This window comes from Lentinus tigrinus (assembly GCF_003813185.1).
Source record: "Lentinus tigrinus ALCF2SS1-7 unplaced genomic scaffold L226scaffold_2, whole genome shotgun sequence".
NCBI lineage: Eukaryota > Fungi > Basidiomycota > Agaricomycetes > Polyporales > Polyporaceae > Lentinus > Lentinus tigrinus.
In genome coordinates, this window is record NW_027137911.1 from 121,488 (window position 1) to 137,681 (window position 16,194).

The following is a 16,194-nucleotide window of genomic DNA, read 5'->3' on the forward strand; positions in this document are numbered from 1 at the left end:
CATGCAGCATGCAACATGTAGTAACGACATGATCAACAAACTGGCGTTCTGAATGGGACGATGGAACGATTGTTACAAGCAGCCTCGAATCGCAAAATAAGATCAAGTTATTCGACTACAGGGCTCTGCGCCCGTGTGGGTGGCGAAGAAAACCACGCGATCAGCAGACGCAGCTACCGTCTTTTATACTCACAGGGCTTCAGAATGCTCCCGCGAGACACCAGCTTCGCCCATTCCTTATCAGCTATCGGCTGGCGAGGGATTTTCTTGAACTCGAACAGTGTGAAGTGCGTATTCCGTTCGTCCTGATAAGACTCGGAATGAGGGTTGACCAGATACCAACTAGGTGAACTCTCACCTTAGACTTCAGTTTGAACCCTAAGGACGAAATGAAGGATACAAAGTCGTCGACGGCTGTGAACCTGCTCGTAACCTCTGCTACCTTGAATTCACCGCTGAGGAGCAATTTCAGTCGAACAATTCGCGCATCTCAAACTTAGAAACGCACCCCGAGCGCAGGATACGCCAAGCTTCACGAACGCAACCGGCCCAGTTCGTCCCCATCAGACTGAGTGCGCAGACTACGACGTCCACAACCTGCCCTTCGCCTTCAGACTTGCCGCCGCTCGGGCCAGGCTCGGAACCTGGTAAGGGCACGCGCGAGCATGTGTCCGCTTCAACAACATATGCACCGTCGGAGACGAGGTCGAAGGAGAGTACGATCATGCCTTCCGGGACTAAGGCGCGAGCCAGGGCAGCATCGCCGCAGCCGAGATCTGCAACGACTGTCTTTGCGGGATACGAAGACAAGGCGGATATGTAGTGTGCAACGGGGTTTGTCGGCCAGGATTCGACTTGATGGCGGAAACCTACATGATACTATGCAATAATTCGTTAGAGCATGATGCGGCGTGCCAGTAACGGACGTACATCCGCGAAGACGGCGGGATCCTGGCTCATGAGCTCATGGGCTTTCTCACTGTCGGACTTGTACAACATCTCATTGATCCATCTACGAGAAGATGTTATGACCGTGACGTGTTCCATGCGTTACACAACGTACCTGAAGCGTGCGCCGTCCAACTTCTTTTTCAAGCCCGCCTGCAATGCGGTGAGGCCTTGCTCGCTGTCTTGGCTCTTCCCTTTGCTGGCCGCCTTGGTTGCCTTCGCGGTGCTTGGTGCGGCAACAGTTGGGACGGAGAGAGGTTCGTGGATTGCTTGGATGTCTGAACTAGCATTGACAGAATCTGCCCGTCCTTGCTTGCGCTTTTGCTTCTTGCTCTTCGTAGTGGAGGGACTTGCTTTCTCCTTGAGAGGTCGAGGTGACGACGGACCGGCATGTGCATCGTCTCCGGACTTCGCCTGTGACCTTGCGCGCCGCTCAACGCCGTCCTTCTTACCACTCTTGTCCGAAGTCCGCCCTCTCTGCTGCTCCTGCCCTTTCCCCTGCTTGTCCGTTCTCTTCGCCACCTTCTCCTTCCCTTCGCGCCTTTCCTTCTTCTTGGACACATCACCAGAACCTTCACCATGCAACGCATCCATCCCTTCGCCCAAGCTACGCATCAACTTCTCGATATTCTTTTGGGCAGCATGCATCCTCTCCGCTTCGTCGACATCGTCGGTATCTTTCGACACGGGCCGTTTACGCTTCTTGCTCGGCTGTGCAACCGGAGCTGAGGGGACGCTCCATCCAGGAACCTCAAAGAGAGACATGATAAGCACAGCTTGGGAGGAGACGAAACGTTAGGCCTTAGACTCAAGTTAGACTTGAAGGAGAAGAGGAAAATAGTGCTGCACAGTGCAGGTACATCTACTGGGTAGTCAGGTGACACGCGCGAGCGCCCTTCACCGGTGACGGACCGAGAGACGCGTCCTCTTGGTGTACTGTCAGCTCGTTCCTCTCTCTCATCTTCGCTTTGGGTCAATGCAACAGATGGCTATTTCAGTCAAGAACTCTATGCGCGGCCCGAAGCCTCTAACAGCGACGACTCGTAGCAATGCCGGTACAGTTGTCACAAAGGCCAACTCTGCGAAGTCAAGGTTGTCGTTGTCAGAAAGTGCATCAGATGACGTGAGTGTTTCCTTCATCCGCAGCGACCTTCGCGGCTGCTTCTATGGTGCAATGCTCCTAAGCTCACGTCTTGACAGGAGATGGCATTACTATCTGACGATGGCGAAGCTAAAGACACCGGGATAGAGGACCATGAATTAAGGACTGCTCCGCTTTTCACCCGCGAAGCTTACAAATCTACTGGACGTGCGAAGGGAGATGGGCAATATGGGGTATTTGGACGTATACTCTCATTTCAGTGCGTTTCGTATGATCTTCCATCGAGGCAGACTGCCTCACCGAGAATGATAGCGGGGCGACCGCACCGCAAGACCCGCGGTTATACGTGAACACGGTATGTCCAGGCCTGAGTTGATACGCCTGTACATCTTGTACTCAACGATGACTCTGTTTCAGAACTCCCCCTTTTCAACCCTAGTGTGCGGCGTACAGGGATCGGGCAAATCGCATACTGTGTCCGTCTTGCTCGAGAATCTGTTCATTCCCGATCTTCCGAGTATTGGCTCCTGCCAGAGGCCGTTATCGGGCCTCGTGTTGCATTACAGCGAGGGCGGGTCAGGTGCTCGCCCTTGCGAAGCTGCGTGGGTTGCATGCGCTAAGGCCAAGGATATACGCACCCCGTCTGTGCGAGTGTACGTTTCTGAATCATCTTTCGCCACTATCAAGAAAGTCTACGAGCCACTCGGCAAGAACGTCAAAGTACGCCGGCTCAAGTTCCTGGAATCAGAATTGGACGCGCAGGCCGTTTTGTCGATGATGGCTGTCGGTTCTTCCGACTCTGCACCTTTATATATGCATACTCTCCTGGTTAGTCCGTTCTGCGATCTTCACGTCACTGTTACTTACCTGCATGAATCTCAGTCAATCATGCGCGAGCTTGGCGAGAACTTCAACATCCACGAGTTCAGAGAGAAAATTGATGTCGCGAAGCAGAAGATGAATCCGAACCAGAAAGCAGGCCTTGAGCAAAGGCTGTCTCTCTTGGATGCCTTCGTCGATGACCATGATGACCGTAAGGTATCGTTCTTCAAGGAAGGATACATCACTATTGTCGATCTTTCGGACCCGTTCATCGATCCCGGTAGCGCGTCTTCACTCTTTGAGATTGCGACAAGGCTTTTCGTGAGAGCTAAGCTTAGTACTGGCAAGGTGCTGGTCGTTGACGAAGCACATAAGGTACGCTTATCGGCTCATGTGTCCGAATGTACGTGTACTCATGGCTTTCCGCAGTATCTATCCGCAAGCGATGGCCATTCCGGTTTAACGAAGTCGCTGATGACGCTCATCCGCGAGCAGCGACATCTCGGCATGCGTGTCATCATAAGCACACAAGGTAGGTCGGCCTCGTCAGGCTCCTTATTAGTCCTGATGCACTTTGCAGAGCCTACCGCTGTCCCACCGGTGCTCATTGACTTGTGCAATATTGCTATTTTCCATCGGTTCTCTTCTCCTGCGTGGTGGAATGCTGTCGCAAAACGGGTGTGCACCGATGTCTCGAGTGAAGAAGGTTTCGAGCGTGTGGTGAGATTGAAGGTGTGCATCACAATTCTCCCTTGACAATGACCGTGGCCTTATTCCGTGCATAGACAGGACAGGCTCTCGTCTTGTGTCCAAGTGGCCTTGGCTTGTTCGCCGTCACTAAGAAGACCGCGTCCGGTGTGACAGTGGCGTCGAAACCCAAGCTTGCGCACTTCGGCAGACGGCACTTGATTGTCAAGACAAGGCAGCGAGTTACTGTTGACGGCGGTGCGTCAGTGATGGCGCTTGACACCTGAAGCTGAAGTGGAAGATTGTGGGCGAACTTGGTGTGGCGCCGCTACCATTACGATATCTCAACTACTTAGACGCATCTGCTAATGATAGATCTTTAGCCTAATGACGAGCCTCGCTTGCCGCGGCAGGCATTTGAAGCCCCCCGCAGTTGGTCGCATTGTACGCACGGTCATACAACGATGGTTGGTCCATATATACGAACCGATGGCAGACTCGCCTTCATTAATGCGAGTGCTGCGGCACATTCAACAGATTTAGAACAAAGACTGCTACGGCAGGGCTCTATGGACCACTCGATTTGCCGAAGCTTTGCCTCTTGATCCATATCTCAAACATCGACCAGGCGAGGCGAATCGCTGCACGCTACCGTAGCAGAATGTCTCAGAATAGATGCTCTGACTCCGGTGAAAGCAAAGGCTTGCCTTTGCGGCATGCTCCGGTGGAACGTGTTGGCGGGGTTCTGCTAAGCGGGCCTTCTTTGCCTGACCGCGCTTGTCCGAGTCATTGCGGACAAAACCCCGCTTTGGCACATTGCTTGCTTGCTGTGGCCTAAGGGTCCTGGAGCCTGCAGCGCGCAGGGCATCAAATTGCTCGTATATATGCCCGAACATTGTCAAAGCATGGCAAACCTTCCTTCCCCCGTCTTCGTCCCCCGTTACTACCACCAGTCATACCCATGGACACTTCCTACTCATCGACGCAAGATTCTCAGGTAGGCTTCACATCCTGACGCTCTTGAGCTGCGTCTCATCATGGTCTAGGAGAACGATGGCGATGGACGGAGCTCCTCACCGTCGTCCGCTTCAACATGTATCACGGAGATGGTCTGCGATTACATGCTTTACGGCTATGAACGATCGTGACTGAAATATCCTCTTCAGGTGACTGATGAATGCAGGGTGGTCAGTTGGCTCTGTCTGCTATGACGTCGAGTACGGAGACTCACTTCGGCGTGCGTGGTAGGAACTGAGTCTGTTGAACATCAATGCACCGCTTGAAGAGGCGACAGAAGAGCATGAAGTCGTCACTGCACCTCTTCTCACTCGAGATGCATACGTATCTGCCGGTATGGCTGAGAAGTGTCAGCAGTACGGCGTATTGGGCAGCGTCGTGGCTATCAAGTGAGTGTTTGCGAGAATGTGCCAGCACTGGTGCAGTCCTCATCTGTGACAGAGACAAAGCTGGTCGCTATGCGCCCGAAGATCCTCGATTATATGTAAACACGGTGAGCTGCGTTCGCTGTCTATGTCGCGGTGTGCTCACATTCTTCCTTTCATAGAACGCCCCATTCTCGACGATCATCTGCGGCGTTCAAGGCTCTGGGAAGTCGCATACGGTCTCCGTACTCCTGGAGAATATGCTCATCTCCGGCTTCGAAGCTATCGGTGTCTCAGAGAAGGCCCTGAGCGGACTCGTCCTCCATTTCGGAGAAGGAGGGGCTGGCACCCGTCCATGCGAGGCTGCATGGGTCGGCTGCAGCGATGTAGATGGTGTACGCCCACCACCAATCATGGTGTACGTCTCTCGCTCTTCTCTTTCGACAATGCGTAAGGCGTACAAACCGCTTGGAGACTGCATTACCGTTAAACCGCTGCTGTTCTCGGAGAAAGAGCTTGACCTCGAAGCTATACTCTCCATGATGGCTGTGGGGTCGTCCGAGTCGGCACCGCTCTACATGCACCGCGTGATGGTTAGTGCCGCATCTTCTCCCAGTTGGTTACATGTTGACCTAACACCAAATTGGATGGCTCAGACAATTCTACGAGATCTCGGAGAAAAATTCACCTACGCACGATTTCTGAAGCGGGTCGAGAAGGCCATGGAGGAGTTCAGTCCTCAACAAAGGGTCGCACTTGAGCAACGCTTGGTGCTTCTCAAAGCATTTGTCGACGACACCTCCACAGCCTGGGCGAACCCTCGCTTCAAGGCAGGGCAGCTTACAATCATTGACCTTTCGGATCCTTTCGTGGACCCTGGAAGCGCGTGTTCCCTGTTTGAAATCGTAACACGCATGTTCGTCCGAGCCGAAGTGAACACAGGAAAAGTTCTCGTAGTCGATGAGGCACACAAGGTACGGGAACCATGTTCCTCCAACCTGTGGAATTTCTTCGAGTTCTGACGTACCTGAGTAGTACCTGTCCCTCAACAGGGGCACGACAGGGCTAGCAAGAGCTTTGACATCGCTCATACGACAGCAACGGCATTTAGCTATGCGTGTGATCATCAGCACACAAGGTGCGTGGACTAGGGTGGATACACGTGAACTCAGCTCACGCAAATAATCTAGAACCGACCGCCCTTCCACCTGTGCTGATAGACTTATGTAGCATGGCGGTCTTGCATCGTTTCTCCTCACCGGCGTGGTGGGATGCGATCGTCCAACATGTGTCGGCGGATTTCTCTTCCGACGATGACGCGTTTGACCACGTTGTCAAGCTGAAGGTGAGGGAATGGGGAATATCAGTGTCAGTGCGTACTGACACAAGTATAGACGGGCGAGGCGGTGATATTGGCACCCTCTGGTCTCGGAAAGTTCCCATCAGCAGGGAAGACGTTCTCTGGGAACCCCGAGTTGACGCAGTTTGGCCGGCGGTACCTGCTGGCGCGCACAAGACGCCGCATTACTGCTGACGGCGGTGCGTCTCGAATGGTGATTGAAAGGTCATGAATCGTATACCGTCTTGAAAGATACCCTGCGTGTCGATAGCAATGATATCGTGTCTTCTTCCTGTGACTACTTGCTCAGCACGAAGGTCATATTTGGCTAGATGACTCGGGCGACAGTGCGGAAGTGCGGTAGTAGACGCGGGCGCCGTAGGTGAACCTTGTTTTAAACTGACTGTAGTTGACAAGGTTCTGTTCTGGTTGGGAAAACAGATGCCAGCTGCGATATTCCACAACGCTGGGCTGTGACGGTTGGTTCGAACTCAGCGGCTTGGCCACAGTAGCCTAACAAGCGCGCGCTATTAGGCTTGTGGGCGTCCGACTCGGAGCCTCGGCTTGGCTCTCCCTTAGTCCCAGTTCCTCAACGGGCAAGAAGATATTCCTAGTGCTCTGGCGACATGGTTCCACCACCCGTATTATGATCTCGTACGCTGCCAAATCGCTACAGTGCACCCGCCGGTACGTAGGCGGTAACCTCTGCCGTATATGACTGACTGCTTATTACTAGACTGTATTCTGCGGCGATTCCCACCTCTCGTTAGGTTGAAGGGCATGCGGAGAGATAGTGATAATATTGCATGTGTGACAATGCTTTCGGCGCCGTTCCTCATCATAAGCGGCTGAAGAGCACAAGACTCCTCAGGAAGGGCCTCCTATTCCTGTCGCGGCGTCGCCGGGACTTGAACTTCAAGGAAACTGCTACTACGCCTTCAAATTCAAGGCATCAGGGAGGTTTGCAGCACGGAGAGCTCCTGCAGCAATCAGTCCGCGAGGGATGCGGTGAGTGGATTGCACTTTCGACTCTCGAGCACTCCGAAAGTCTGATCTCGATTACGGCATGGGTAGCGGAGTTGGCTATTCGAGAGCAGTCTGAAGCTTGAACACACACCGATTTTCTGGTGCGTTTGTCGATTCCGCTAGACTACATGCACTGACATCAGGATCTATCACCCTGCGATCGTGCTAACCATGGCCCTCAAGCATTATCGGCTCAGACTATAGCGGACGACAGGGAATCACCATCATCGCGGATACTACTACCAACTGAAGTTCCACAGCATCACTCAGGGTTACCGAGTCCAAGATTGTGACACATTGCAGATGGCTTCACAGATTCAAGCTCGCACTGCATACATCCGGTATGTATTCGCGCAGCTCTCTGCGATCTCGGACAACATAAGGGTCCGGGGGTTGGGTCAGTTGTCTTGTCTACATCGATATCTAGCCGCTGACCTCCTGATCGCGCAGCGTGGCTCTCGCCACCGCTCGTGCCTTCGGTGCTCCTGACAGGGCTGATCGTCCTACTTCTCGCTGACAAAAATTCGGTGACACATGGGAACGTTGCAATGTGTAGGCCGCGCCAATCTGCACGCCCGCGCTGGACGAGAAGCTTCGCTGCTTGCCTAATACCCCGATCCACGACGCACTCGGTGCGTTGTCGCGAGTCAAGCGGCTCGGATTTTTCAAAATGAATTGGACAGCCGTCTTCCAGTCCCGCCAGAGCCTGGAGAATGATCCCATGCCCAGGTATGTCTCGGCTATGCGACACACCCGCAGGTGGACCCTGTGCTAACCTCACCACCGCCCCACATTCTCAGGTCCCTTCACCCACGTTGTGTCATTTCAAGATGAAAGCTTGTGGCCACATGCCGTGTTGGACGTGTTGGAGAAACCTTGTCAGAGTTCCAGAAGGGGTGTCTTGACCCTGCACGAGCTTCCGCGGGACGACTCCCGCGCCCTCCACATGACGGGCAATCTGCCCATTCACAGACCGGTAGAAGGCCTCCTTCCTCCACAGGATTTTAGCGGGAGGGAAGAGAAGGCCCGCCGGGGGCAATGGTCCCCGAGCGTGGGGCGGCGCAGTTAATGTGGGCGACGTGCGCGGCTCATGAAGTTTCATCACTTCTAAACCCAATTACATGAGTCCGACCTCAACCCGACCCGCAGTTCTCCTTCCATGTCTGATGATTCTAGCCTGCAGCAGTGATCACTCGTTCTGATTCGCTCGACGTCAAGTGCATGTCACCGCTGGCATGTGTGCTGGAGCTGGGCTGCCCAGCACGCAAGCTACTGGCTCCGGAGCGAAGTCGGAACTCGGAGTGTAAGCTCGAGGCTCCCCCTTCTTTTGTCTGCATTGGATTTGTGCAAAACCTCTCACTCTCACTAAGGCCGAATTCTCTTCCAGCCGCCTCCGGTGGGTCTTCTGCCCATGGGCACATTTCTCCCATTGCTTGCATAAGCAATGACAACGTTCTTTTGTACGATTAACTAAGATGGTAATGACAGCTTTTCCTGATTCGAGAGGTTCAACCACCCGCGACATCTGCGGTACGGTGTTCACGTCGCGGGCGTGATGACGAACCACTTCTTGAAGACGAGCTCCGGGTCGTACATTTTCTTGATCTGCTGCAGCCGCTTATAGTTACTACCGAAGTTTGCCTCAGCTTTGTTCGCACGGACAGTGCCGTTCGTCGAAAGCGCGTCACTATCCGGACCTGTTCGCATGTGCCAAGTCAGCGTGATGGATTCGGTCCTTACCAACAGGTGGGAACTTACTGTAGTTACCGTAGCCGACATTTTCGGCATCCATCATGCTCGTCAGCTCGTGCGCGACGTCCCTGGAGTACTTGGAGGCCTCCTGGCTATCCTCCTTAGCAAACACGAGGCACAGCACATTCGGCCGGAGCCCGCGGCGATATGCGGTCGCATCGTTCGGGACGGCGTTGACCCGCGCAAGCGGAAAATACTCGAGAAGGAGGATGACGGTATACGCCTCGGGCGCAGAGAGCTCGACGACGCGCTCAAAAACGCGCGGGAGAAGGGTGCGCGGGAAGGAGTCGGGCATGAAGCACCCTTTCATATACGCATTCTGCCCTGGGCGGACAACGTCGTTCTGCAGCGCGTTGAGAAGCTCATAGGGCCGTTCTTCGGCCATGTCAGCGATAGGCTCTGCGGTGCGGTTAGAAATCATCAGTACGAGCGGGAGACGCGGCAGAGGGACTATTGACGTACGGAGATCAAGGAACGCCTTGAAGTTTGCTCGTCCCTCTTCTTCTGAGCCGTTGTAGAAGAGGAAGACTACGATGCACGGCTGCCGGTCAGACGTGAGCGGATGCTCCGAGCGTAACATCGTAAGTGCGTGGTAGGTTCACCTGATGGTTTGGTCCGCGAGTGAACGCTTGCATCATTGCCTCCTTCTCGAGGGACTCCTTATTCTGCCACTCCCGGGTAACGTCAAGGAGGGGTTCGAGTTGATCTGGCGAGTAGACGACCGTCCCACAGTATACAGTGCGGCGCTGCGGGTGCAACTTCAAGACAAACTCCGTGACTACACCGAAGTTCGACCCTGCACCCCGGATGCCCCAGAAGAGGTCGGGATTCTCCGACTCATTGGCAGTGCGAATGTTCCCATCAGCGGTGACAACTGTTGCCTAGAGTCGGAAGGATGAATAACGTGAGTACTGGACAGTTGCGACGGACGTGTAGATGACAGCAAACCTGCACAATGTTGTCGACGACCAGACCGTGTGTACCACTGAGCCATCCGTAACCACCCCCAAGGGCAAGACTGCTTGTTCGTCAGTGCATCGTACATGAGCATTGCCAATGACTAAACCCACCCGCCCACGCCGGTCTGCGAGGAGGAGTTAGCATCACGTCGCTTATAGAGGAAGGAAATGAACCCACATGATTGACTGTGCCGCCAACGGTAGCTAGACCATGCTGGATGGCAGCCTTGTCAACCGTCTCCCAGGTGGCGCCTCCGCCTACGTATCCGAGCTGCTTTTCGGGGTCGACAGTGACGCCGTTGAGGTATCGAGACAAGTCGATTACGAGGCCGCCCTCACTGGAGGAAGCACTAGCCACATTGTGTCCTCCGCCTTTGATAGCGATGGGCAACTTCGCCTCCTTGGCATAGTTGATGGCCAGTGAGACGTCCTCGGCATCCTTGACGAATGCAACGACGGCGGCTTTGCGTTCAGCGTTCTTTGCCCAGCGAGTGATCGCTATGTCGTATCCTGTGTCGGATGGTGTTAGTATATCACCTTTGAAGGAGGCCTTGAATGCGTCGAAACTGGACATGGCTGCTCAGAGGGGAGGAGCTGCGACCGGCCAGGCTTAAAGACCACCTACACAAGGAAGGACACGTTATAGTAGGTCAGAGTCTTGCCATTCGCCGTATCAGTATGGTCGAATCTGCGTACTACAATTCCCAATAATGGCGGGGTTCGAAGACATCCGACAAGCTCTTCATCTCTGAATCGCGCGGCTGCACGACTGACCCCACTGGTAGATCGACGACCTGAGTCTGCGGTATGATACGCATTACCGCGCTGTCATGAACTGCATCCACGGCGAGAGATCAGCCCATTCGCAGACGTGAGGAAGGCTCGCTCCCTCTCTGGCACGCGTGCATGTGACTGCAAGAAGGAAGAGAGTACATTTCAGCGCCCATACGAACTTAGTGGTGAAACCTTACCTCGCTTCTGAACACATTCATACTAGCTCGAGCTGCAGGATCCCTACCGTACTTGGAGGTTCTGGGCCATCGACAAGACAGCGCCAGATGGTCAGCTCTGGGGTGCATGCAGGAGGCAGGAGCTAGGCCCACAGGCCCCCTGCCGGCACGTACTACGGTCGATCGAGTCTCCAGCGCACCGGCGCTGGGGTCCAAGTCGGAGCTCCAACGCACCCTCCTCGAGGCAAGCCTGCTGCTGCGCTATTTTCCCCGCATGTTCCCCGAATCGCAGATCTTGACGCAATCGTGCACTCCCCTGCCCTGGCTGCATGTGTGGACTTGCAACATGCGCACGGAGTGGCACCCACCCGTCCGCCGTCTTCCCGGGACCTGGCGGCCGTGGGCTCGTTCTATGTAGCGTCAGCCTTCGCGCAGCGCTAGCGGGCAAGGCTTCCGTGTTATCGTCCCATCTGCGGGACATGCGGTACGAGCATGATCGTCCCGTCGGGGGTGCGCTGTCGAGGTTGGCCTTGAATACAACGCCGGATCGGATGGATGTCTGATATGCCAAACACGTCATTCATTTGTACCGGCTAAATATCTTGGCCGTCCTACGGACGCCTACGTCGCAATTGCAAGGGTCTTGTCGCCAGGATATCACTGAAATTCATAGCAGACGGTGGGTGGCAAGAGAGGGACAACGGCAACAATGCAGCCTCCTTGATACGTTGTACTATCCGACAACGACGACTACTATAATGGGAATGAACACCTCACTACGTAGACACAAGAACATAACATATACATAGCCTCAACACATGTGATTTACAGACGATGGACAGGACGCAGAGTACTACGAGTTACAGGAAAACGGAGTGTATTATCATAACGGCGGACGTGCAACAGAGAGACTAGTCAGTGGGAGAGGAGACGCGATGGCGCAGCACATCAGATAGACAGGGGACAGTACAAAGCAAGGTGGAAGCACGGCAACAAGGAGACTCGACCCAACTCGCGGAGCGATAGTACGTGCATGATAGGCGATGTGGAAGAGAGGCAGCAGGCAGGGCGGAATTAAAGTTCCAACGACAACAACGGAAAGCACAAAGGACGACTAGCGGGCAGGCTTACCCTTCCAAGATATCCTTCTCCTGACGGGCACACGAGAGCCAAGCGAACCACATCATCGTGCGCAGCTGGAGGACGTCCTCCTTCCACGCCATCGACTGGTTCTGCTCGCGGAACTCGCGCGTCAGGATTTCGCATCGCCCGATGTTCTCCGGGCTAACAAAGTCGCACGCAACCTTGATGCAGTCCGCGAGGTTGCAAACCTGTGGCGCAACAAGCAAGCGACGTCAGCGCCATTACGACAAACTCTCTCCCACCCAGCCCCCCAACCAGCCGACAGCAAAATGAAAACACACCTGATGCGCGCAGCCGGCGGGAATGAAGACGGCCTCGCCGGGTTTCTGGTAGATGCGGTGGCTGATGACGCCGTAATCCTTGTGCAGCTCCTGCCTGAGCGTCGAGTCGAGGTAGAACTGCTGCGAATGGATCGGGTCGTGCTGGTATTGGCCCTTGAACTTCTTGCGCAGGAATTTGCGCAGTTTGGGCGTGTCTTCAGCCTTAAAGATGTCCCAAGCAGCACATCCGGGACGACCATCCGGAGTGGGCGAAGCATAGGTCATGATGTTGATAGCGTCAGCCATGTCCATATGCAGCCTAGTCGATCCCTTGCTGCCCTGGCTCTCGAACGACGCCATGGCGTTGTACATCTTCGGGCCTGGATGGAAGCCGAGAGCGTGTCAGCAGCAATGAATGATTGCGGACCCCTCGCGGGTTAGGCGGCTCACCGAGGTCGGGCGCGATCGCGTTGCTGGGGAAGTGTGAGGCGATGTTGAGCACGCCATCGCGACGCACGTAGTTGGGAACGGGAGTCGCACGGCTGAAGTCGTCAAAGAGTTCAGGGAACGCAGTCTTGAAATCGGTAGAGGGGGGCCAGTCCTGCATAAAATTTGATCCGGGAAATTAGCGGTAGGTTCGCGGTGCGAAGAAGCGGAACACTAACCTTCAACTTCCAGCAATCGCGCCTGCCCTCATACTTGCCGAACAGGGCAAAGAACTCGGCGACCGTAACGCGTTTGTTCTGCTCTGTCTGGCACTCGAGGATTAGGCAGCTCTGCGTACCGTACTTGGAACTGAAGTACTCCGGGGTCCACTGGATGTGGAACTTCGAAAGAACTCCATTCACCACGAGCGGCACGCCCTTCTCCCAAACGCGCCTGAACTTCTCGTCAGTGAGGTCGGCGTCCGCGAATGCAACGGTGTCGTGCGAGGGAATCTGAGTGCCACCAGATGCGGGGCCCGGCGTTGCCGAGGATGCCGAAACACTTGCAAAAGACGATGGATCTGGAACGCTCGCGGTTTTGATACCTTCGGTCCCCGAGGCGGATGACGAGGAGCCTGGACTGGTACTGCCCCACAAGTCCCTCGACATTTTCGGCGAGGACTTGATCGTTGGTGTTTCAATCACCTCCTCGGACGATGCAGCATCTCCGCCTGATCGTTTGAGCAGGGCCTCCATTTCATCGAGTGCTTGGGTAAGCTCGGCTTTGCAGAAACGGGACATGGGCGAGAAGTCCTTCGCTTGGTGCTCGTTTCGCCGGGTGCACGAGAGGAAGAAAGGGTTGATGTGAGCATGCTTCTCTCGGCGTGCCTGGAGAGCGGCGATTTCGGCCTCCGGTGCACCAACCCTGTCGGTAGTTAGCTCCCTGACCTGCTCGAAGCACTCCGCACAGGCCTCACGACCACAGAGGCGACACATCCAGCTGCTGGAGAAGATGGAAGTCATGCACGTGTCTGAACCGGGGCATGAGCCTCGCATGTACGGAAGCATTTCGTGAGACTCACCGCAAGTGGCACGCACTTCGCTCTCGCGCGGACGACGAATTATTTCGGGCAGGTTCAGGTGTTGCATCTCTTGCCTGAGGATGGGCAGGAGCGCCTCGGCCACCGTGCGCTACAAGCCCCTCAGCAGGCGAACATGCACGAACCTGGAATGCAACCAACCTTGACGCGTAGAATATGCTCGAGCTCCAGGTTGATGTTCCACTTGTTCGGGAAGTTCATGGTGGGCGCATCTGGCTTTTGGCTTTCCACGAAGCTGATGCCCACGATGTCTCTGTTCTGGTTCTTCAGGAAGAAGCGGATGCCCTGGAACCTGCAGGTATCCCCAGCCCAACGGCGCGTACACGATACGCAACGAGGGAATTCTTCCGAACGGTAGCGGTTAGACATGCACCGTGCGAATTGGAGCTCCGGCTGCAATGGTCCGGCGGTGTCTGGGTTGCTCGCACCCTCCTCCGCAACTATCCTCATGGCACCGAAGGCTGGAGCTGCTGAAGCATGAGCGATGACCACGATTACACGTAAGGGGTATATTTACCACTCGCTCCAACGGCCTTGTCTTTACCTTCAAGGACGAACAACACGTGAGTAACGGTCATCATTTGCGCTAGAAGAGAGAGAAGCGGCGGCACGATGCCTCATGGGACTAAGAAGCGAAGGCTTACCATTCTGCGCTCCTTGGGCGCCGTCATTGCGCTTCTTCGTACTCCCTCTCCGGGACGATGCTATCGAAAATGAACATACGACGCTGCGGGGGAGTTACGGTGGAGACAAACCAGAGCTCTCAGACTTGGACTTGGTGGCCCTCGCCTTTTTGGCCTTTGGTTCCGACTGCTCCTCTGCAGGCTCGGACACCCTCTTCTGCGTCATCATAGGCGGTGGCGGGGCTGAGATCGGTATTGCCGCATATGCCATTTGTGGCTGATAGTAGCCTTGCGGCGAGGTTGGCCCAGTCCTTTGTGAAGGCATCGGCATAGCCTGTGGGGGCCCGCGCGCTGGAAGGCGAAAAGAAGAGTGGATTAGAACGGAATGCACGCGCGAAATGATAGATGAAACCATTACGTGGTTGGTGCGCGTACGCATATGGGAGATACGCGGTATTCGGAACGTATGGCTGGTGCTGGGAGTGTGGCGGATGAACAATGTCGGGCGCGTACTGGGAGTGTGGATGTGGCGGTGGAGGTGGATGTTGTTGGGAAGGCGCGTAGGCTGGAAGGAGGAGGATGGTTTGGCCGGGAAAACAGACGAAACCGGGGATCAACTCACTTCTCGACATGGGTTCGGCTGATGGGGCTGGGGAATGTACGAGGGTTGGCGGGGAGATCCGTGAGGTCGATGAGAGGGAGACTTACCTGACCGCTCATCCGAATAGACCTGGGGCATCATCGGCGGAGGATAATTCGCGTTGGGTGCTTCGTGAGAAGAGGACCATGATTGGGCCGCATCCATGCTGTAATGGGAGGGCGCCTCGTCGGCTGGGCGGGGGTGTCTGGGATAGGTGTCCGCATACATGGGGTGGGGGGCCATGGAGGACGGGGGAGGATAGCGAGACGGGCCATTGTCGGATTCTGATCGCCTGGAGGCAAGTTCGTCCTGCTGCTTGGCCTCCCAGCTCGCGGCGCGGAGACTGAATTGTGCCCCAGCATTCATCTGGGACTGGGGGTGCGGTGGGTACTGCGCTGGGGGCTGCGCATGACTGGGGTGGGCATACTGGAGGGCGGCGGAGAGACTGGGGAGCTGCTGGTTGTTGTAGTGGGGTGGCTGGAGGGAGGAGGAGCTGGTCGCGCCGACGGGGTTGAGGAGCTCGTTGATGGAGGTGCGCTTGTTGTGGACGTGCGCGTCGTGGAGGTGGTTCATGGAGGGCGATGGGGACGCCGCGTCGGGGGCGGGGGCGGGGAGGGCGTAGGAGGGAGGAGGAGGGGAAGGAAGGTCGCGGGACGACGAGAAGGAGAGGGATTGGATTGGGATTCAGGACATGGTGTGCTCATCAGCCGGGTCCGACCACGACTCCGCCAGATTGTCCAGCCACGAATAGCAGGCCCATCACAACACGCGAGCCCCTTTGTCGCCCAGATCAGATTAGATCTCCGCCTAGACGCCCGTCCTCTCCCTCCGCGAACCTGCGACCTATCCCCGCCGCTGCGCCCTGCCCCTAGGCTGAGGCCTCCTCCATCTCCACCCCCGCGCCCGCGCCCGCCCCGCGACAACTTGCATCCGCGAACGTTCGCAGCCGCCCGCCCAGCGACACCCTCGTCCCCCGCCACCCCACCCGCAGCGCGCGCCCCCAGTCCCCATTTCCGGCCCCTCGTTCACCTCGCAC

At 55.8% G+C, this 16,194-nt stretch overlaps 6 protein-coding genes across 6 annotated transcripts; 2 read left to right on the forward strand and 4 right to left on the reverse strand.

Moving 5' to 3' along the window:
- Window positions 1–39: 39 nt before the first annotated feature.
- On the reverse strand, window positions 40–1,765 carry L226DRAFT_476515 (uncharacterized protein). The gene is made up of 5 exons (XM_067676711.1): window positions 1,064–1,765; window positions 931–1,012; window positions 509–879; window positions 359–455; window positions 40–305 (listed from the first exon to the last, which is right to left on the reverse strand). Exons 1-5 carry the CDS (start codon window positions 1,711–1,713, stop codon window positions 174–176), a joined length of 1,332 nt encoding a protein of 443 aa, XP_067541222.1. The 5' UTR covers window positions 1,714–1,765; the 3' UTR covers window positions 40–173.
- Window positions 1,766–2,278: 513 nt separating this feature from the next.
- L226DRAFT_518826 (P-loop containing nucleoside triphosphate hydrolase protein) lies at window positions 2,279–3,947 on the forward strand (the record flags this gene model as incomplete). The annotated part of the gene is made up of 8 exons (XM_067678566.1): window positions 2,279–2,309; window positions 2,341–2,405; window positions 2,468–2,878; window positions 2,933–3,247; window positions 3,302–3,404; window positions 3,453–3,604; window positions 3,658–3,817; window positions 3,943–3,947. 8 exons carry the CDS (start codon window positions 2,279–2,281, stop codon window positions 3,945–3,947), a joined length of 1,242 nt encoding a protein of 413 aa, XP_067541223.1.
- Window positions 3,948–4,266: 319 nt separating this feature from the next.
- L226DRAFT_498247 (uncharacterized protein) lies at window positions 4,267–6,577 on the forward strand. The gene is made up of 10 exons (XM_067677655.1): window positions 4,267–4,556; window positions 4,606–4,668; window positions 4,726–4,746; window positions 4,808–4,965; window positions 5,018–5,069; window positions 5,124–5,534; window positions 5,598–5,915; window positions 5,977–6,079; window positions 6,132–6,286; window positions 6,336–6,577. The coding sequence occupies exons 1-10, from the start codon at window positions 4,521–4,523 to the stop codon at window positions 6,510–6,512; spliced, it is 1,494 nt and encodes a 497-aa protein (XP_067541224.1). The 5' UTR covers window positions 4,267–4,520; the 3' UTR covers window positions 6,513–6,577.
- A 2,268-nt stretch (window positions 6,578–8,845) lies between these two features.
- On the reverse strand, window positions 8,846–10,591 carry L226DRAFT_585208 (FAD-binding domain-containing protein; the record flags this gene model as incomplete). The annotated part of the gene is made up of 7 exons (XM_067685573.1): window positions 8,846–9,003; window positions 9,065–9,457; window positions 9,521–9,599; window positions 9,661–9,939; window positions 10,007–10,076; window positions 10,166–10,169; window positions 10,192–10,591. The coding sequence occupies 7 exons, from the start codon at window positions 10,589–10,591 to the stop codon at window positions 8,846–8,848; spliced, it is 1,383 nt and encodes a 460-aa protein (XP_067541225.1).
- A 169-nt stretch (window positions 10,592–10,760) lies between these two features.
- On the reverse strand, window positions 10,761–11,615 carry L226DRAFT_116437 (uncharacterized protein). Its single transcript, XM_067672172.1, has 2 exons — window positions 10,989–11,615; window positions 10,761–10,929 (listed from the first exon to the last, which is right to left on the reverse strand). The coding sequence occupies exon 1, from the start codon at window positions 11,545–11,547 to the stop codon at window positions 11,080–11,082; it is 468 nt and encodes a 155-aa protein (XP_067541226.1). The 5' UTR covers window positions 11,548–11,615; the 3' UTR covers window positions 10,761–10,929; window positions 10,989–11,079.
- Window positions 11,616–11,644: 29 nt separating this feature from the next.
- L226DRAFT_498253 (uncharacterized protein) lies at window positions 11,645–15,827 on the reverse strand. The gene is made up of 12 exons (XM_067677656.1): window positions 15,227–15,827; window positions 15,141–15,167; window positions 14,937–15,083; window positions 14,651–14,869; window positions 14,540–14,599; window positions 14,413–14,439; window positions 14,037–14,362; window positions 13,878–13,986; window positions 13,036–13,826; window positions 12,821–12,971; window positions 12,392–12,750; window positions 11,645–12,298 (listed from the first exon to the last, which is right to left on the reverse strand). Exons 1-12 carry the CDS (start codon window positions 15,729–15,731, stop codon window positions 12,095–12,097), a joined length of 2,925 nt encoding a protein of 974 aa, XP_067541227.1. The 5' UTR covers window positions 15,732–15,827; the 3' UTR covers window positions 11,645–12,094.
- Window positions 15,828–16,194: the final 367 nt, after the last annotated feature.

What these genes read in the sequence shown, in the direction of transcription:
- L226DRAFT_476515 (XM_067676711.1), bottom strand. Translation starts at nt 1,713, where the DNA reads ATGTCTCTCTTTGAGGTTCCTGGATGGAGCGTCCCCTCAGCTCCGGTT. An exon ending in ATCCCGCCGTCTTCGCGGAT is followed by an intron (nt 880 to 930) that starts GTACGTCCGTTA and finishes ATTATTGCATAG; the next exon opens with TATCATGTAGGTTTCCGCCA. An exon ending in TGGCGTATCCTGCGCTCGGG is followed by an intron (nt 456 to 508) that starts GTGCGTTTCTAA and finishes ATTGCTCCTCAG; the next exon opens with CGGTGAATTCAAGGTAGCAG.
- L226DRAFT_498247 (XM_067677655.1), top strand. Translation starts at nt 4,521, where the DNA reads ATGGACACTTCCTACTCATCGACGCAAGATTCTCAG. An exon ending in CAACATGTATCACGGAGATG is followed by an intron (nt 4,669 to 4,725) that starts GTCTGCGATTAC and finishes TATCCTCTTCAG; the next exon opens with GTGACTGATGAATGCAGGGT. An exon ending in TCTACATGCACCGCGTGATG is followed by an intron (nt 5,535 to 5,597) that starts GTTAGTGCCGCA and finishes TGGATGGCTCAG; the next exon opens with ACAATTCTACGAGATCTCGG.
- L226DRAFT_116437 (XM_067672172.1), bottom strand. Translation starts at nt 11,547, where the DNA reads ATGACGTGTTTGGCATATCAGACATCCATCCGATCCGGCGTTGTATTC.
- L226DRAFT_498253 (XM_067677656.1), bottom strand. Translation starts at nt 15,731, where the DNA reads ATGAACCACCTCCACGACGCGCACGTCCACAACAAGCGCACCTCCATC. An exon ending in GTCCAAGTCTGAGAGCTCTG is followed by an intron (nt 14,600 to 14,650) that starts GTTTGTCTCCAC and finishes CATTTTCGATAG; the next exon opens with CATCGTCCCGGAGAGGGAGT. An exon ending in CCGCCGGCTGCGCGCATCAG is followed by an intron (nt 12,299 to 12,391) that starts GTGTGTTTTCAT and finishes GTTGCGCCACAG; the next exon opens with GTTTGCAACCTCGCGGACTG.